The sequence below is a fragment of the Balaenoptera physalus genome (assembly GCF_965194825.1).
Source record: "Balaenoptera physalus genome assembly, chromosome: 2".
Taxonomy (NCBI): domain Eukaryota; kingdom Metazoa; phylum Chordata; class Mammalia; order Artiodactyla; family Balaenopteridae; genus Balaenoptera; species Balaenoptera physalus.
In genome coordinates this window covers 154,481,916-154,502,116 of record NC_138883.1, presented here as the reverse complement: position 1 = coordinate 154,502,116, position 20,201 = coordinate 154,481,916, and the positions used below count along the sequence as shown (strand labels likewise).

Genomic DNA, 20,201 nt, shown 5'->3' with positions numbered 1-20,201 from the left:
CGGGGGAAGGGGTCTTTTGTGTGCTTTAAAAATAATGTGAAGTCCCTAGGTAACACCAAAGAGCTCAGTGAAGTCTGAATCATCTGACACTGTTCAATATACATGAAACTTCAAGACAGCTGAGTGGATTTATTTCTGTACATCCTTTTGAGAATCACTAATATTACTGGTTCATACTTGTGGGTCATTTCTGTTAGGAAATTTTTTAAAGGTATATGAAGGCAGTGAGTAGAAAAGGAAGTAAGGCCAAGGCAGAGAGAAGGAGGTGGAAGAGGCGAGGAAACGGAGGGAAGTAATGCCTTAAGACTTTGCAAAGTTCAGTCCATGGACTAAGGGACACTTGGGAGCTGGTTGGAAATGCAGAATCTCGGGCACTACCTACACCTATGCAAGCAAAATTTGTATTTTAATAAGATCCCTGGGCAATTCCTAAGCAGAATGACGTTTGAGGAGCACTGCCTTAACAGTCCATTGCAGGCTCTTTAATGTCAGAAAAAGATGAGATACGGTGAGAAAACTTCACAAAAGGTCTTTACCTGGGCGACCCCAGACCACCTGCAAAACCTGTCTGAGCTTCATTTCCTTATCTGTAAAATGGAGATGATAATAATAGTAATATGATAGGGTGGTTCTGAGGACTGAGGGAGTTGTTAAATAACCCTTTCAAAGGTCTTGGCATAGAATAAGTAATGGATGTTCATTAGATTATTGTTTTTAAAACGCATCACGGTATTTTCTTAGTTCCTGGTTTAATGGGTATATTATTTTAGAACATTATAATTTTAGCTGTTGAATTTTTTGAAACTTTTTTTTCCCTAGGCAAACTAATAAACTAATCCTTAACACAAACTAGAAATTTAAAATATACTCTTTTTCTCATATTTTTAATTAGAGGAGTATCTTTAAATTGCTGTGATTTTTAGCATCTTTTTCTGAGATGACGTTGAAAAACTAAATTGTAAGTATAAGTCTATTTATGTCCCATGAAATAAAGTATGTACCACCCTTTCCCCCTTTTTGAATTTATGTTCTATAATTTGGGAATATGTTCAGTGGAAAGATCCTATTGGAATTTTCTCTGAAATTTGAAGTTAAATAACTGAATTATCTTGAGGTTAATTATAAACACAAAATTTTTATTATATAAATAATAAAATTATTTAATTGAAATTAGAAAACACAGATAAGCAGAAAGGAAATAAAATTTTCATAACCAGAATCTTATTGTTTAGAATCATGGTTAATATTCTGGTGTATCACCTGCCAGTTTCCCCCCCACCTCTTCCCAGATAACATGTTTTTCAGTCAGTATACTGTGAACATTTAAAAGAGAGAGGGAGGGATGGAACCAGGGGCTGGATGGGATGATAAATCTCATTGTATACTCCTGGAAGTGTAGTATGGGGATAAAGGCAGTAATTTTCTTTCTTTCTTTTTTAAAAAATATTTATTCATTTATTTGCTTGTGCCGGGTATTAGTTGTGGCAGGTGGGCTCCTTAGTTTCAGTTCATGGGCTCCTTAGTTGTGGCATGCGAACTCTTAGTTGCGGCATGCATGTGGGATCTAGTTCCCCGACCAGGGATCGAACCCGGGCCCCCTGCCTTGGGAGCGCGGAGTCTTATCCACTGCACCACCAGGGAAGTCCCTAAAGGCAGTAATTTTTTAAGGCTTTTTCCTTTATATTGCCAGATTTTACTTTCACCAGTAGACTGAGGCTGCCCCTTTCCCAGTACCTTTACCACTCCCAGATATTATTCATTTTAGTTTTTGTGATTTTGTCATACTAGAAGACAAAATAGTGGATTTTTAAAATATGTCTACTTACTAGAGGGTGAAATGATTTCTAGTGTTACTGGCTTTCATGTTCCTTAATGAACTGGCCAGTCTTTCGCTTTGCACATTTTTCTGTTGACGTTTTTGTGTTTTTCCTTACTGATGTAAAAGAGCTTATTATAACAGCTGTTAAATGCCCTTATTTATTTATTTATGGCTGTGTTGGGTCTTCGTTTCTGTGCGAGGGCTTTCTCTAGTTGCGGCAAGTGGGGGCCACTCTTCATCGCGGCGCGCGGGCCTCTCATTATCGCGGCCTCTCTTGTTGTGGAGCACAGGCTCCAGACGTGCAGGCTCAGTAATTGTGGCTCACGGGCCTAGTTGCTCCGTGGCATGTGGGATCTTCCCAGACCAGGGCTCGAACTCGTGTTCCCTGCATTGGCAGGCAGATTCTCAACCACTGCGCCACCAGGGAAGCCCCTAAATGCCCTTTTGAAGTATGTTGAAAGTATCTTTTCCAGTTTGTGATTGGCATTATATATAACTCTTGTGGGGTTTTTTTTCTGTACAAAAGCTTTTATTTTGCACACAGTCGTTGGTTGAGCTTTCTTTTATTGGTTTTGATTTGGAAGGCTATGTTTAAAATTTTTCTCTCTACCTCAAGTTTATAAAAATACTAATATCTGCTTTTAATGGTATTACGGTTTCATGTTTTCACTGTATAAATAAGTTCATCTGTTTTGTTTTGTTCTGTTTTTTTTGTCAGAGCATCTATCTTATTCCTTCATAGAACTATGAAAATATGTAACTATTTTATTTTATTTAAAAAAAATTTTTTTTGAAGTATAGTTGATTTACAATGTTTTGTTAGTTTCAGGTGTACAGCAAAGTGAATTAGTTGTACATACACATATATCACTTTTTTAGATTCTTTTCCCATATAGGCCATTACAGAGTATTGAGTAGAGGAGTTCCCTGTGCTATAGAGTAGGTCCTTATTAGTTATCTATTTTATATATAGTAGTGTGTTTATGTCAATCCCAATCTCCCAAGGTTCATCTATCTTAACATGAATAAATTTATCTATTTTATTACCCTGTTGTTTGAGAAGTAGAGATAGAAATTTATTTTTTCAAAATGGCTAATCAGTTGTTCCTCAACATCATTTATCTTTTCCACTTTGATTAGAAAACTTTCATCATACATTAAATTCTTTTACATGGGTCTCTGTTTTTCACTGATTTATGGACTAGTTAATATACAGTATACTGAAACATTTGGCTGCATAAAGGTCTCCTTATTACTCTATTTCTTGTTCTCAAAAAGAATTTTTTTTGATTGTCCTTGTATGTTTATCCTTTCGAATGAGCTTTAAAATAATTTTGTTTGGTTTCTCAAAGAAGTTTACTATTTCTAGTATACCAAAATTTCTTTGGTTTATCCTAGCTTTTTCTTGACCCAAAACTAGTATTCATTTTAATAAATATAAATTGAGTTAGGAACTGAAAAGCACAAATTCCTGGAGAATTTTGCCTATGAGTTGTCTTTCTTTAAAATACAGTAGGAACTTTAAAGAAACCCAAACCCATTTGCAGTAGTACTATAATTCTAAACCTCATACTTCTAATAATTATTGTATAACTTTTACAAAAGCATGTTGAAGTTATTAACCTTGAAGTTGCAACATTTAAAAAAAGTCTAAATATGCTAAGCAATAGGTCTGCATTCTGATTGTCCTATTTAAAATATGGCTTTGGAGACTTTTCTAGGAGTTACTGGATGGTGTTAAGAAAAAATTGGAAAGCCATTAGTATTAGTAAATGTACTTTTATTTCTGCTGATTTTTGAAAGTAGTAAGATTTAAGTAACAGTTTGAATTATGTGACTCTTACAGGTCAGCTGGTTAAGATGCTGCTTTTTACAGAGGTCACTCGCTATCTGGATTTCAAAGTGACTGAAGGGAGCTTTGTGTATAAGGGAGGAAAAATCTACAAGGTTCCTTCCACTGAAGCAGAAGCCCTGGCATCTAGTAAGTAATTCTATTTTATTTTCTCAGAATATTAGGATTTTATAACATAAAGGGATCTTAGAGATAAAATTTAAGGTCCCCTGAATTAGTCATCCACCCACTCATCCTGTCAACAAAGATTTATTGGGAGTATGTTATGTGCTAGACACTGTTCTAGGCAGTTGTGAGTACTTCAGTAAACAAGATGTTCAGAAATTCCTGCCCTTCTGAAGCCTGGAGAGGTTTTATCTCATGGAGCCTGTTGCTGGTGAAGCTGAGCCTTCATAGGTCTAGTATACTCTTTTCAGATTAATAATTCGTGAGAGTCACTGTCTCTTGGATTGTTTCCTGTGTGCTAGGCTCTTTGGGAGACACTTCACATTTGCTTTCTTACTTGACTTGTGAAGCCCTTTGTGAGGTAGGGTTTCCATTTTATAGATGAGGAAACTCAGGCCCAAAATCACATAGGTAATGAGTAGCAGGATGGCATTGAAACCCTGGTGGGATTGCTGCACAGCCCGTGTACTTCATCACCCATCTACGCTGACCTCCTTTGCTACTCTATCCAACATGGTGTTCTGGTGGAACTCATCCTCTAAGTGGTGCTGGTGTCATTCTCCAGCATCTCTGTTTCTAGGAATTCCCAGTGAATATGGAGTGATTTTATTTTCTGCCCCAAATTATTTCCTCTACTGGCTCATCAAAGATTTCTGCTTAACATTTTTTATTCTGAGCCTTTTAAATAGCAAACACCCCGAGAAAAGACCTTCCATCCTTTAAGGTGTTTTTGTTGCCATGCAGAGCAGTTTAAGGAAGGATAAATTTGTATAACTAAAGGGTAGATAAGTTTTGTAGGTGCTGTAGGAGTTCAGAGGAGGGAAAGGTTTGCATTGGGAGAATAGGAAGAGTGCCAGTAAATTCTCCAGTAATTATTTTGGCATTAAGATTGGAAAAGATTTCTCACCTAGGGGTCATCCCTGGTGGCGCAGTGGTTAAGAATCCGCCTGCCAATGCAGGGGACACGGGTTCGAGCCCTGGTCCTGGAAGATCCCACATGCTGCGGAGCAACTAAGCCCATGCACCACAGCTACTGAGCCTGAGCTCTAGAGCCCATGAGCCACAACTACTGAAGCCCGCATGCCTAGAGCCCATGCTCCACAACAAGAGAAGCCACCGCAAGGAGAAGCCCGCTCACCGCAACAAAGAGTAGCCCCCGCTCGCTGAAACTAGAGAAAGCCCATGCGCAGCAATGAAGACCCAACGCAGACCAAAAAAAAAAAAAAAATTTCTCACCTAAAAACCTAGTTTAAGTTATTTTGGCAGTTTTTCTAACTCCATTTATTTACTTCTTGCTATTAGGGGAGAAAATATTGGGCATAAAACGTTGAAAGACACTAAAGCTAGAAAGTAAAAAATAGCACTAAGAATTGCGGCCAGGTTGGGAGTGACAGTTGGGTAAGGGAAGGAATGGCTTCTGATTGAATGGAGGGGAGTTCTTGGTGTGATCATGGGTTAGAAATCATTTAAAGTCTTTTCAGTGACACTGCATCTAATTTAAATAAAGTGTTTTCATAGAAACACGAGTTCAACAGTTTGAGTAGAACTCTTTTAAACAAAGTTTGGGTTTTTTAGTTTAAAATTTTTATCCTCTCTTTGAGCTCTTATCTACATTAATAGCTTCAACCACTTCCTTCATTTAATAAAAATTGAAGGACTTACCTTAACAGTTTTATGTTTCTGTTTTTGATTTAATATTTTCAAATATGTAAAACATTTATATGACTTGAAAGTCAAAATTATATTAAAAGATATATTTAGAGTCTTATCTTTGCCCCTCCATTCTTTCCACTCTGATAGGTGGTCATTTTTACTGATTTCTGATTTACCCTCCTTATGTTTCTTTTTGCAAAAATAAGCAAATATATTAATGTATGTATTTTTAAGGTTAGATTTATTGAGGTTTAATTTACATACACTAGGATTTACCTATTTTAGTGTACAGTTTCATGAAGTTTTACCAATCACTACCTTATCAGCAACTGTTTTTATATTAATGGATAGGATTTTGAAGTTGGAGTGGCAGGGAAGACATTTCTAGGCAGAATGAATGAATGGGGTAGGAAAAGTGTAGAGGGTGGGAAGTTCAAGAGAAAGATAAATAAAAAATTATTTTATGCTTTTAATAATAGCTAACATTTTTGAACATTATGTGCAGGCATTTATGTACTAATTATTTTATGTGTATAGTCTAAGTTTATTTTATATAGTCCTTCACTACAACACTCTGAGACGTGGTGCTATTATCTATATTGACAGATGGGAACACCGAGGTATACAGGTGTGAAAGAGCCCAAAGTAGCATAGTTCATGACTAGTAAAACTAGTTTGAAGCCAGATTTGTCAGACTCAAGAACCCCACACTCTTAACCGCTGAACTATCTAGTATATAAATGTAGCTTCTCAGATATTTTAACAACTGTCACGTACACTGGAATTCCTTTTTTCTCCGTGCTACATATTTCCAGTTCCTGTGGTGGTTTCTCATATAATATGCCGCCTAGGTCTCTTGGCCACTTTTCTTTGGAAATTCTCTGATTTGCCAAGATTATCTTATATATAATAGAATTAGAGCCAGACCAGACCTGATACTCCAAGTGTTGTCTGCCCACTCAGTGTCCTTGGGACTTTTACTTTCCTAGGACAATATATTTCTATTAATGTAGCCTAAGTTTACATTGGCTTTTTTAGGAGCTGTATATACTGTTGGTTCTTGTGGTAGGTCATGATGCCAGCTAAAACCTCAAGGTTCCAATAAATATTTGTTCATTGGTCAAATGTTATTTTAGTCAAATAAATGAGAAATATATTTGGCTTCTAGAGTAATGTTGAACACAGATACTATGTTCAGAAAAGTTTGAGACATTTTCATGAATAGCTTTGAAACGTGCCCAGCAAAATCTTGTATCCTCTGTTGAATCTTTAGCTTGCTTGTTTGTTCTCACTGTTAACCGCTGTGAGGCATCTGTTTGTCAGGAGCACCTTTGACATCTCAGGGCTTGTGGCCGTCAGGAGTTGGTGTGCCTGCTGCAAAGCCCAGCTGTGAACTGGGGTGGGGCTGTTTAGGTCCACTGTCGGAATGACATGTCGTGTGCCATGTTTTAGTGCTTTTCTTGTGACGTTAATTCTACTCTGAGTTTTCTATTTTTTATTTTTTTATTCACTTGTCAAATCTTATACTTGTTAGTTAATTGGAACGCTTTTTTCTGTTCTCTTATTGAAACTGCTCTGGATATTGTAGCTTTATTCTGTTTTAAAAGTCTTGACATAAGTGTCTTTTTTGGTAAATAAACCTCAGTGTGCAAGTGAATGAAGGAAAAGTAAAACCATTTGAAATGAGTGAAGGTACAACTCAGTGGACTAACTGTGAAAAAGATTTTTTCTAGTCCTTTTATCATATAATTTGAGTATTTTCTTTATATATTGTATGTCCAGTATATGAACAAGTCAACTTCTTTTATATTCAGTCCCATCAGATGTTAATTATATAGATTGAATATTTATTGAACACTTGCTATATGCCAGGTACCCTTCTAGGTTTGGGGGTAGGGAGGGTGCAACAGAAGGAAAAAAGTAAACAAAAATGCTATCCCTATTGGAGCTTCCATTAGTGGGAGACTGACTATAGATAAATAAGGAGAAGCATTTCAGATGGTGATGTAATCTGATATGAAAGCGTATCAGATGGATATGGAGATGAAAGGAGGGAGTGAGGGTGGGGCTACTGTTTTAAATAGGGTGACCAGGGAAGGCATCGTCATATAGAAGTAGCTGTTATAAGAATTACATGGTAGGAAATAATATTTGAATTCGTTAAATTAGGACTTTTTCAGAATGAGCACCGGGTCTCTCACATGTTGGTAATTGCACTGGTATCTGGTTCCGACATAAAGGGATGGAGGAGCAGCTTAGAGCATCTCCTCTGTGCTGGGAGACAGGAGTCCACTGTGCTGGGAGAGTGTCCCTGTCAGGCTCAAGGCTTGGAGGAGGGAGGGAGATGAAAAGAGGGAAAGAGTGGGGAATTTAAGAATACACAGTAGATTTTCATTTTTATTTTAAGAGAAGTTATGCGATAACTCAACAATAAACTGTTGGTAAGAGCTTTAGGTTCCAACAGGCAGTGTCCACCAGAGTGACCCCCAAGTTGTAAGTGCTTTGCAGTGGTGACTCGTGTTTCCTTTGGCTGTTTTACACCTTCCCCTGAAACTACACTTGTGTCTTAAGTAGGGGGCTGTGTGGTAATAGAATATTTCTTTTTAGCCTTATGCTTTTACTGTGTGTGCAGTCTGTCCATTGTTTTAAAGCTAGGTTGTAAATATTAATTTAAAAAGTTAAATGTAGTCAGCTGTCATGAATAGCCTCATGATCATTTTAATTTTCAGTTTTGTTGATTTCAGCTATAGTCTTGGGGGAAATAATGTTTAAAATATCAAAATATTCAACTGTCAACAGATATAAAAGAAATGGTTAAGCGTTTATTTTTAAAGCTATAGTTGTTTTTAAAGTAGCCGTATGGTTTAAGAAAGGGGAAGAAGGAGATGGAACCAGAAAATTTTCTTTTCCTTTGACTTTGTCTTTCTACCAGCTATCTACAGTAGCAGGGATCCTGACTCGTAGGAAGAACTGAGGGTTTCTTAGGTGGTAGTTCATAGCTTCCTCCTGATCTACTTTTTAGTGTAAAAAGCAGTGAACTGCTTATCTAGGACTTCATGAAAGTGACTGGCCGCATAACCAGCATCTAAATTTCTTTGAGGTCAAATTGTTCTTGGTATCTAAGCTGCTTTTCCATTAAATGCCAGAGTGTACCTTAGCATACAGAAAAAAAAAAAATGAAGTGCATTGAGAATTTTAGGCAGTTGCTGGAGTATAGATCAGAGTTGTCAAAAAAACAGATAGATGCCTTCATGAATAATAGTTTTTCAAAGTCTTATTTATCTTGTACCTAATAAGAGGTATAATTATACATGTTGCATTTAATTAATTACTGGTTATAATTACTTGTAATTGTAGTGTAAAATTGAAGGCTTAATAGCTGATCTATTGTAATTATGACAGTTTATTTTAAAGTGTTATGAAACTGTCAGTTTATTTTAAAGCAATGTCCAAACTCCCATATTTTAAATTGCACATTGCCTTAGAAGAGCCTCAGATAACATAAAATATTTAAACTTTATTTTCACATTTTGTTTTCCTCAGTGTCCTATTGTGAGTGTGTGCTTTTTGAAAAATTCTTTTTTAGGCCTAATGGGGCTGTTTGAAAAACGTCGATTCAGAAAATTCCTGGTGTATGTTGCCAACTTTGATGAGAATGATCCTAGAACTTTTGAGGGCATTGATCCTAAGAAGACGGCAATGCGAGAGGTGTATAAGAAATTTGACCTGGGCCAAGATGTTATAGATTTTACTGGTCATGCCCTGGCACTTTACAGAACTGATGAGTAAGTTTTTTGGTTTTTAGATTTATATTTTTCTTGGAATTCTTCACTGAATTTCCCAATTTTGCAGAGTGGAAATTCTAACAAAACAAATATATAGCTCTATTATACTACCAAAGAAGAAGTTCTAACTGCAAATTAGAGTTAGAACCTTTTAAGTAAAATATGGAGATGTTGAATTAAAATCCATTCAGAAAAAGATTTTAAATTGAATATAAGAATGCAAACCAAAGCCCTTTTCTAATGGTCATTTCCTTTTGTCTAGCTATTTAGATCAACCATGTTGTGAAACCATTAATAGGATTAAACTTTACAGTGAATCTTTGGCAAGATATGGCAAAAGCCCATACCTTTATCCACTCTACGGCCTTGGAGAACTGCCACAAGGATTTGCACGGTGAGAGCCCATGTTTAATCTTTGTGCTAAATAAAACCTCACTGATCCTGAACCTCGTCTTGAACGGTAGTTTATGATATGGTTGTGGTTGTGAATAATGAGACAAGATTTGTCTGTGAGTGGTGAGGTGCTTTTTGTTTTTATTGAAGTAAAATTTATATACAGTGAAACCACAGATCTGTGGTTAAAAAAAAAATGAGTTGGACGTATATACAGACCTGTGTAGCCAAAACTCCAATCTAGATGTAGAACATTTTCCTTACTCCAGAAGTTCCCTTGTATCCCCTCATAATCACCACCACCCCTGCACTGTAACAACTACATTTGTGATTCCTATCACCATAGAACACTTTTGCCTGTTTTTGAAGTTTTATTATTTATATGTGTACTCACTTTTTAAAAAAAATTATTTATTTTTTAATTTATTTATGGCTGCGTTGGGTCTTTGTTGCTGCGCACGGGCTTTCTCTAGTTGCAGTGAGCAGGAGCTACTCTTTGTTGTGGTACGCGGGCTTCTCATTGTGGTGGCTTCTCTTGTTGCGGAGCATGGGCTCTAGGCGTGTGGGCTTCAGTAGTTGTGGCACGTGGGCTCAGTAGTTGTGGTTCGCAGGCTCTAGAACGCAGGCTCAGTAGCTGTGGCGCACAGGTTTAGTTGCTCTGCGGCATGTGGGATCTTCCCGGACCAGGGATTGAACCCGTGTCCCCTGCATTGGCAGGCGGATTCTTAACTACTGCGCCACCAGGGAAGTCCCTATGTACTCATTTTTATCTGGCTTTTGCTTAACAATATTTTTGAGATTCAGCCATGTTGATGCATGTGCTGTTAATTCATTTAAAAAATACTGAGTAATGTTTCATTATGTGAATTATGTGACTATACCACATTGTCCTGTTGATGGACATCTGGGTAGTTTTCAAAACGTTTTGGGGTATTATGAATGAAGCTACTATGAACTTTTGTGTAAAATTGTGTATGGACATCAGTTGTCATTCTTTTGGGTACATATCCAGGAGTGGAATTGCTGGCTGATATGGCAAGTATATGTTTAACTTGATAAGACTGCCCAACAACTTTCCAGAGTGGTTGTACCATTTTACATTCACTTAGCAGCATGTGAGAGTTCTGGTTGCTCCACATACCTGCCAACGTTTAGTATTGTCAGTCTTCTTAATTTTAACGACCCAAGTAGGTGTGAAATGCTATCTCATTATGGTTTTAATTTACATTTCCTGAGGACTAACGTTGATCACCTTTTCATGAGCTTGTTTTGTATAATTTTGTGGTGTGAGTGTTCATTTCTTTTGCACATTTTTAGGATTGGGCTGTCTTTTTGTTTTTGATTTGTAGGCAATCTTGATGTATCCTGACTGCAAGTCTTCTGTCAGTATACGTATTATAAATGTTTCTCTTAGTCTGTGGCTTGTCTTCTGATAAGCAGAAGTTTTAAATTTTGCTAATTTACCAAAGTGGTTTTTTTTTTAATGTTTAGTGTTTTTTGGTTCCTAAGAAGCTTTGCCTACCTCAGGAGCACAAAGATACTCTCCTATGTCTTTTTCTAGAAGCTTTATAGTTTTAGCTTTGTGTTTAAATCTGTGATTCATCCTGAAATCATGTTGGTGTGTGAGGTGAGGCTTGAGGTTCACTTTTTTCTGTACTGATATTTAGTTGTTCTAGCACCATTTGTTGTAAAGTTGTCTTGGTGCCTTTGTGAAAAATCAGTTGGCCATATACACATGTCTATTTTGTTCCAATGATCTATTTATTTTTCCTATTCCATTACTACACCATCCTGATTATTAGAGTTTTTTATAGTAAGTCTTGAAATCAGGTAATATATAAATCCTTCAACTTTGTTCTTTTTCAAAATTTGTTTGTCTATTCCAGGTCCTTTGCATTTCTACATAGATTTTAGAACAAGGTATCAATTTCTTGAAAAAATTATTTGGTGTGATTTTAGTTGGGATTGGGTTAAACCTATAGATCAATTTGGGAGAGAATTATCTTAATAACATTGAGTTTTCCAGTCCGTGAACGCTGTCTCTCACCATGTATTTAGGTTTTCTTTGGTTCAGCAGTATTTTGTAGCTTTCATTATAGAGATCCAGCACTTTCTTGGTTCAAACTTATTCATAAGTATTATATGTTATTTTGATGCTGCTGTTAATGAAAGTTTCAATTTTATTTAAAGTTGTTTGCTGCTTATATACAGAAGTACAGTTGATTTTTATACTTCCTGTGACCTTGCACTTAGTCTATTTTATAGATTTCTTAGAATTTTCCTTGTACACAGTTACATCATCAGTGAATAGAGAGATTAGCTTCTTCCTATACAACCTTTGTGTTTTTACCCTCTTGACTTTATGAACTGGCTAGTACTTCCAGAAGAATGAGGAATAGAAGTGGTGAAGATGGACATTCTTGCTTTGTTTCCAGCCTTAAGGGGAATGTTTTCAGTATTTTATTATTAAATATGTTTTCTGTAGGTTTTTTTAATAGGCAGTTTTGTCAGATTAAATTCCGTTTTATTCATAGCTTGCTGAGAATTTTTATTATGAATGGGTGTTGGCATTGAGTTAATGCAGACTTTCTTTATGCTATTGTGAATTTTATAGATTGATTTTTGGATATTAAATTAACCTTGCATTCTTAGAGCAAACACTACTTATTCATGATGTATTTTCCTTTTAATTTATTGTTGGATTTAATTTGCATATATGTGTGTGTATGTATGCGTTTGTGTGTGCCTGTTTGTATGTGTACATTCACACACGAGTTCTTGTGCCTATGTTCATGAAAGGTAGTGGTTTATAATTCCTGTAATATTCTTGTCTGTTTTTTTGTATCAGGGTTTAATAGACTCATAACATGAGGTGGAAGAGTTTCCTCCTACTCTGTCTTCTGAAAGAGGTTGTGAAAAATGGTATTGTGCTTAAAGGTTTGATAGAATTGACCAATGAAGCCATCAGGGCCTGTGGAACTTTTCTTATGGGAAGGCTTTTGAGTGTTAATTCATTTTCTTTTAATAGAAATAAGGCTGTTCAAATGTACTATTTCTTATTTTCAGTTGTGTTTTTCAAGGAATTTGACTATTTCAAACAAGTTCTTGAACTTTTTGACAAAAAGTTGTTCAAAGTATTTCTTTATTATGTTTTTGATGTCTATAGGATCTTTAGTGAGGTTCCCATCTTCATTCTTGTGATGGATAATTTATAATTTCTCTTTTCTTGATGGGATTTCATCAATTTTATTAATCTTTTCAAAGTGCTAAATTTTTAGCTTTGTTAATTTCCTTTGTAGTTATTTTTTATTTTACTGATTTCTGTTCTTAATTTTTTCCTTTTACTTATTTGGGTTTTTTTTTTCTTTTAGTTTTTAAGGTTGAAACAGAATTGATTTTATACTTTTCTTCTCTGACATAAACATTTGAAGGTCTAAATTTCCCTCTAAATATGTACCATCAAATATGGTACCCTATCTTTCCTATGATTTTTTTTTTTTCTTTGACCCTTGGGTTATTTGAAAGTATAGTATTTAATTCCTAAACATTTGAGGATTTCCCTAAATATCGTACTGACATTAATTTAATTCCATTATGGTCAGAGAACAAACTTGTAAATTTTCAGTCTTTGAAATTAATTAAGGCATAATTTATGGCAAAATATATGATCTGTTTTAGTGGATATGCCCTTGAAAGAATTCTGCATGCATGTTCTAGAAAGGTAGCTCATAGAGTTGTTCAAATGTATATTCTTACTGATTCTTTTTCTAGTTTTGTTGCTGAGAGAGGGTCTTCTACCACAATTGTGGATTTATCTGTTTCCTACTTTAGTTCTGTCAGTTTCTACTTCAGACATTTAAAGCTCTTTTACTAGGTGATACTAATTTCTGATTACATCAAGTCTTCCTTGTCTCATACTAATATAACCATACCAACTTGTTTACTGTTTGAACAATTTTTTTTTTTCCTTTTGCTTTTAAACCCTATGTGTCTTTATATTTAAAGTGAGTCTCTCACAGACAGCATATAGTTGAATATTGCTTTTTTATCCAATGTGACAACCTTGGCCTTTTAATGAAATTTTTTAGTCATTTATTTTTAATATAATTATTGATATGGTTGGGATTAGATCTGTTGTTTTGCTGTTCCCTCCCCCCCCACCCCCAGGTTCCTCTTTACTTTTTTGGAATTAATCAAATATTTTCATCTTAATTGCTTAATTTTTAGCTGTGCCTTTTCATTTCTAATTTTTTAGTGCTCACTCCATAAATTATAATATCATCCTTCATTTATCACAGTTATTTGGAGTTAATACTGTCCTTCTTTACATAAACTGTAAGAACTTTGCAACAATTTCATCCCATTTACTATTCTCCTTTGTGCTGTTGTTGCCTATATTTTATGTCTACATACTTTATTAAACCCCACAGTACAACATTAGAATTTCTGCATTAAACAGTCAGTTTAAAGAAATGAAGGGAAGGAAAAATGTAATGATTTGTCCACATTTTTACCATTTTTGATGCTATTCATTTTTTCTTATAAATCCTTGTTTCCATCTGTTGTCATTTCTCTTCAGCTTTTCATTGGCATTCTTGTAGTTACTGTTGATGATCCCTCACCTTTTGTTTATCTGAAATTGTTACGTCACCCTCATTTTTGAAGGACTTTTGTTGGCTTAAGATTTTTTTTATTCAGCACTTTATAGCTGTTGTTACCTTCACTTGTGGCCTGCTTTGTTTATGAGAAGTTAGCTGTCAACTGTAATAAATAGTTGTTTCTGTGTTTTTGTTTTTTGTTTGTTTTTTGTTCTTCTGGTTGCTTTCAAGATTTTCTTTGTGTTTTTGGGAGTATAACTAGGATTTTCCTAGGTGTGGTTTTGCTTGGGATTTGCTGAACTGCTTGGATGTGTAAGTCAATTTTTTAGCTCAAGCTGGGAATTTTAAAATCATTATCCTCTTCAGATATTATGTCCCATTTTCTCTCTTGTCCTCTGGGACACCGATTGCTTGTATGTTAGATACTTGGTATTATTCCATAGTATAGGGGTCTCCAACCCCTGGTAAAGGTCCTCAGCCTGTTAGGAACCAGGCCGCACAGCAGGAGGTGAGTGGCGGGTGAGCGAGTGAAGCTTCATCTGCTGCTCCCCATTGCTCGCGTTACCGCCTGAACCATCCCCCCCATCACTCGCATTACCACCTGAACAAACTCTGCCCCGGCCCCCCCTGCCCCTGGTCTGTGGAAACACTGTCTTCCATGAAACTGGTCCCTGGTGCCAAAAAAGTTGGGGACCGCTGCCATAGGTCACTGCGGCTCTGCTCATTTTTTTGTTCATTTTGTTTATCTGTTTATGTTTCATATTGGGTAATGCGTGTTCATTTAAGTTCACTAGTTCCTTTTTCTGTTACTTCCAATAAGCTGTTAATCACATTCAGTGAGTTTTAATTTTTTAAAAAATATTTTTTCAATTGATCTAGAATTTCCATTTTTTAAATATAGTTTTCATTTTTTTTGTGAGATTTTCTGTTTATTCATTTTGACTTTCACGAATGTAGAACGTTCTTTTTTTTTTAATAGATCTTTATTGGAGTATAATTGCTTCACAATACTGTGTTAGTTTCTTTTGAACAACAAAGCGAATCAGCCATATGCATACACATATCCCCGTATCCCCTCCCTCTTGAGCCTCCCTCCCATTCTCCCTATCCCACCCCTCTAGGTCATTGCAAAGCACCGAGCCGATCTCCCTGTGTTATGCTGTTGCTTCCCACCAGCTAACTGTTTTACATTCGGTAGTGTATATATGTCGATGCTACTCTCACTTAGCCCCAGCTTCACCCTCCGACCCCATGTCATCAAGTCCATTCTCTATGTCTACCTCTTTATTCCTGCCCTGCAACTAGGTTCATCAGTACCTTTTTTTTTTTGATTCCATATATATGCGTTAGCATACAGTATTTGTTTTTCTCTTTCTGACTTACTTCACTCTGTATGACAGACTCTGGGTCCATCCACCTCACTACAAATAACTCAGTTTCGTTTTTTTTTTTAATTAATTAATTAATTTATTTTTGGCTGTGTTGGGTCTTCGTTTCTGTGCGAGGGCTTGTTACTTTCTAAATGAACTGCAGAGAAAGGATTTTTATTTTAATGGCTAGCCACATTTTCCTATTTATTTATTTATTTATTTTTGTTTGTTTTTTAAAAATTTATTTATTTATTTATTTATTTATTTATTTGGCTGTGTTGGGTCTTCGTTTCTGTGCGAGGGCTTCCTCTAGCTGCGGCAAGTGGGGGCCACTCTTCGTCGCGGTGCGCGGGCCCTCTCACTATTGTGGCCTCTCTTGTTGCGGAGCACAGGCTCCAGATGCGCAGGCTCAGTAGTTGTGGCTCATGGGCCTAGTTGCTCCGCGGCATGTGGGATCTTCCCAGACCAGGGCTCGAACCCGTGTCCCCTGCATTAGCAGGCAGATTCTCAACCACTGCGCCACCAGGGAAGCCCAATTTCGTTTCTTTTTGTGGCTGAGTAATATTCCATTGTATATATGTGCCACATCTTCTTTATCCATTCATTTGTTGATGGACATTTAAGTTGGTTCCATGTCCTGGCTATTGTAAATAGTGCTGCAGTGAACATTGTGGTGCATGTCTCTTTCTGAATTATGGTTTTCTCACGGTATATGCCCATTAGTGGGATTGCTGGGTCATATGGTAGTTCTATTTTTAGTTTTTTAAGGAACCTCCATACTGTTTCCCATAGAGGTTGTATCAATTTACATTCCCACCAACAGTGTAGGAGGGTTCCCTTTTCACCACACCCTTTCCAGCATTTATTGTTTCTAGCTTTTTTGATAATGGCCATTATGTCTGGTGTGAAGTGATACCTCATTTTAGTTTTGATTTGCATTTCTCTAATAATTAGTGATGTTGAGCATCTTTTCATGTGCCTCTTGGCCATCTGTATGTCTTCCTTGGTGAAATGTCTATTTAGGTCTTTTGCCCATTTTTTAACTGGATTGTTTGTTTTTTTGATATTGAGCTCCATGAGCTGTTTGTATACTTTGAAGATTAATCCTTTGTCGGTTGTTTCATTTGCAAATATTTTCTCCTATTCTGAGAGTTGTCTTTTTGTCTTGTTTATGGTTTCCTTTGCTGTTCAAAAGCTTTTAAGTTTAATTAAGTCCCATTTGTTTACTTATTTATTTATTTTCTTTTTTTTAAACACCACATTTGTTTATTTATTTTTGGCTGTGTTGGGTCTTCGTTTCTGTGTGAGGGCTTTCTCTAGTTGTGGCGAGTGGGGGCCACTCTTCATCGCGGTGCGTGGGCCTCTCACTATCGCGGCCTCTCTTGTTGTGGAGCGCAGGCTCAGTAGTTGTGGCTCACGGGCCTAGTTGCTCTGTGGCATGTGGGATCTTCCCAGACCAGGGCTCGAACCCGTGTCCCCTGCATTGGCAGGCGGATTCTCAACCAGTGCACCACCAGGGAAACCCCCCATTTGTTTATTTTTGTTTTTATTTCTGTTACTCTAGGAGGTGGGTCAAAAAATAGATGTTGCTGTGGTTTATGTCAGAGTGTTTTTCCTATGTTTTCCTCTAAAAGTTTTATAGTGTCTGGTCTTACATTTAAGTCTTTAATCCATTTGGAGTTTATTTTTCTGTATGGTGTCAGGTAGTGTTCTAATTTCATTCTTTTACATGTAGCTGTCCAGTTTTCCCAGCACCACTTATTGAAGAGGCTGTCTTTTCTTCATTGTATGTTCTTGCCTCCCTTGTCGTAAATTAGGTGCCGATATGTGCGTGGGTTTATCTCTGGGCATTCTATCCTGTACCATTGATCTATATTTCTGTTTTTGTGCCAGTACCATACTGTCTAGATTATTGTAGCTTTGTGGTATAGTTTGAGGTCGGGGACCCTGATTCCTCCAACTCCATTTTCTTTCTCAAGATTGCTTTGGCTATTCGGGGTCTTTTGTGTTTCCATATGAATTGTAAGATTTTTTGTTCTAATTCTGTGAAGAATGCCATTGGTAGTTTGATAGGGATTGCATTGAAACTGTAGATTGCTTTGGGTAGTATAGTCATTTTCACAGTATTGATTGTTCCAATCCAAGAACATGGTATGTTTCTTCATCTGTTTGTGTCATCTTTGATTTCTTTCATCAGTGTTTTATAGTTTTCTGAGTACAAGTCTTTCGCCTCCTTAGGCAGGTTTATTCCTAGGTATTTTATTCTTTTTGTTGCAGTGGTAAATGGGAATGTTTCCTTAATTTCTCTTTCTGATTTTTCGTTGTTGGTGTATAGGAATGCCAGAGATTTCTGTGCATTAATTTTGTATCCTGCAGCCTTACCAAATTCATTGATTAGTTCTAATAGTTTTCTGGTGGCATCTTTAGGATTTTCTATGTATAGTATCATGTCATTGGCAAATAGTGATAGTTTTACTTCTTCTTTTCCTATTTGTATTCCTTTTGTTTCTTTTTCTTCTCTGATTGCTGTGGCTTGGACTTCCAAAACTATGTTGAATAAGAGTGGCAAGAGTGGACATCCTTGTCGTGTTCCTGATCCTAGTGGAAATGCTTTCAGTTTTTCACCATTGAGTATGATGCTTGCTGAGGGTTTGTCATATATGGCCTTTATTATGTTGAAGTAGGTTCCCTCTATGCCCATTTTCTGGAGAGTTTTGATCATAAATGGGTGTTGAATTTTGTCAAAGGCTTTTTCTGCATCTTTTGAGATGATCATATGGTTTTTATTCCTTAATTTGTTAATGTCGTGTATCACCTTGATTGATTTGTGTATATTGAAGAATCCTTGCATCCCTGGGATAAATCCCACTTGATCATGGTGTATGATCCTTTTAATGTGCTGTTGGATTCTGTTTGCTAGTATTTTGTTGAGGATTTTTGCATCTATGTTCATCAGTGATATTGGCCTGTAGTTTTCTTTTGTGATATCTTTTTCTGGTTTTGGTATCAGGGTGATGGTGGCTTCGTAGAATGAATTTGGGAGTGTTTCTCCATCTGCAGTTTTTTGGAAGAGTTTGAGAAGGATTGGTGTTAGCTCTTCTCTAAATGATTGATAGTATCCACCTGTGAATCCATCTGGTCCTGGACTTTGTTTGTTGGAAGATTTTTAATTACGGTTTCAATTTTATTACTTGTGATAGGTCTGTTTATATTTTCTTATTCTTTCTGGTTCAGTCTTGGAAAACTGTACCTCTCCAAGAATTTGTGCATTTCTTCGTGGTTGTCCATTTTATTGACATATAGTTGTTTGTAGTAGTCTCTTATAATCCTGTGTGTTTCTGCCGTGTCAGTTGTGTGATTTCTCCTTTTTCATTTCTAATTTTATTGATTTGCGTCTTCTCCCTTTTTTTCTTGATGAGTCTGGCTCAGGGTTTATCAATTTTGTTTATCCTCTCAAAGAACCAGCTTTTAGTTTTATTGATATTTGCTATTGTTTTTTCGTTTCTATTTCATTTATTTCTGCTCCGATCTTTATGATTTCTTTCCTTCTACTGACTTTGGGTTTTCTTTGTTCTTCTTTCCCTAGTTGTTTTAAGTGTAGGGTTAGATTGTTTATTTGAGGTTTTTCTTGTTTCTTGAGGTGAGATTGAATTGCTATAAACTTCCCTCTTAGAACTCCTTTTGCTGTGTCCCATAGGTTTTGGGTGATCGTGTTTTCGTTGTCATTTGTTTCTATGTGTCTTTTTATTTCTTCTTTGATTTCTTCAGTGATCTCTTGGTTATGTAGTAGTGCACTGTTTAGCCTCCATGTATTTGTGTTTTTTACAGTTTTTTTCCTGTAATTGATTTCCAGTAGCATTGTGGTCAGAAAAGATGCTTGATACGATTTCAGTTTTCTTAAATTTTCTGTGGCTTGATTTGTGACCCAAGATGTGATCTATCTTGGAGAATGTTCCATGTGCACTTGAAAAGAAAGTGTATTCTGCCACTTTTGGATGGAATGTTCTATAAATATCAATTAAGTCTATCTGGTCTGTTGTGTCATTTAAAGCTTGTGTTTCCTTATTTATTTTCATTTTGGATGATCTGTCCATTTGTAAGTGGGTTGTTAAAGTCCCCTACTGTTGTTGTGTTACTGTCGATTTCTCCTTTCATGGTTGTTAGTATTTGCCTTATGTATTGAGGTGCTCCTATGTTGGGTGCATAAATATTTATAATTGTTATATCTTCTTCTTGGATTGATCCTTTGATCATTATGTAGTGTCCCTCCTTATCTCTTGTAACAGTCTTTATTTTAAAGTCTATTTTATCTGATACCGAGTATTGCTACTACAGTTTTCTTTTGATTTCCATTTGTGTGGAATATCTTTTTCCATCCCTTCGCTTTCAGTCTGTATGTGTCCCTAGGTCTGAAGTGGGTCTCTTATAGACAGCATATATATGGGTCTTGTTTTTGTATCCATTGAGCCAGTCTGTGTCTTTTGGTTGGGGCATTTAATCCATTTACATTCAAGGTTATTATCGATATGTATGTTCCTATTACCATTTTCTTAATTGTTTTGGGTT

At 36.3% G+C, this 20,201-nt stretch overlaps 1 protein-coding gene across 5 annotated transcripts in view; it reads left to right on the top strand.

Moving 5' to 3' along the window:
• The window catches only part of GDI2 (GDP dissociation inhibitor 2), a 49,875-nt gene that overhangs the window by 16,555 nt on the left and 13,119 nt on the right, over nucleotides 1-20,201 (top strand). For all 5 annotated transcript variants that reach the window (XM_082449559.1, XM_082449557.1, XM_082449556.1 and 2 more), the window contains exons 4-6: nucleotides 3,666-3,800; nucleotides 9,076-9,274; nucleotides 9,537-9,668. In XM_082449559.1, the coding sequence (XP_082305685.1) occupies nucleotides 3,666-3,800; nucleotides 9,076-9,274; nucleotides 9,537-9,668 (466 nt within the window). The remainder of the gene's footprint in view (nucleotides 1-3,665; nucleotides 3,801-9,075; nucleotides 9,275-9,536; nucleotides 9,669-20,201) is intronic.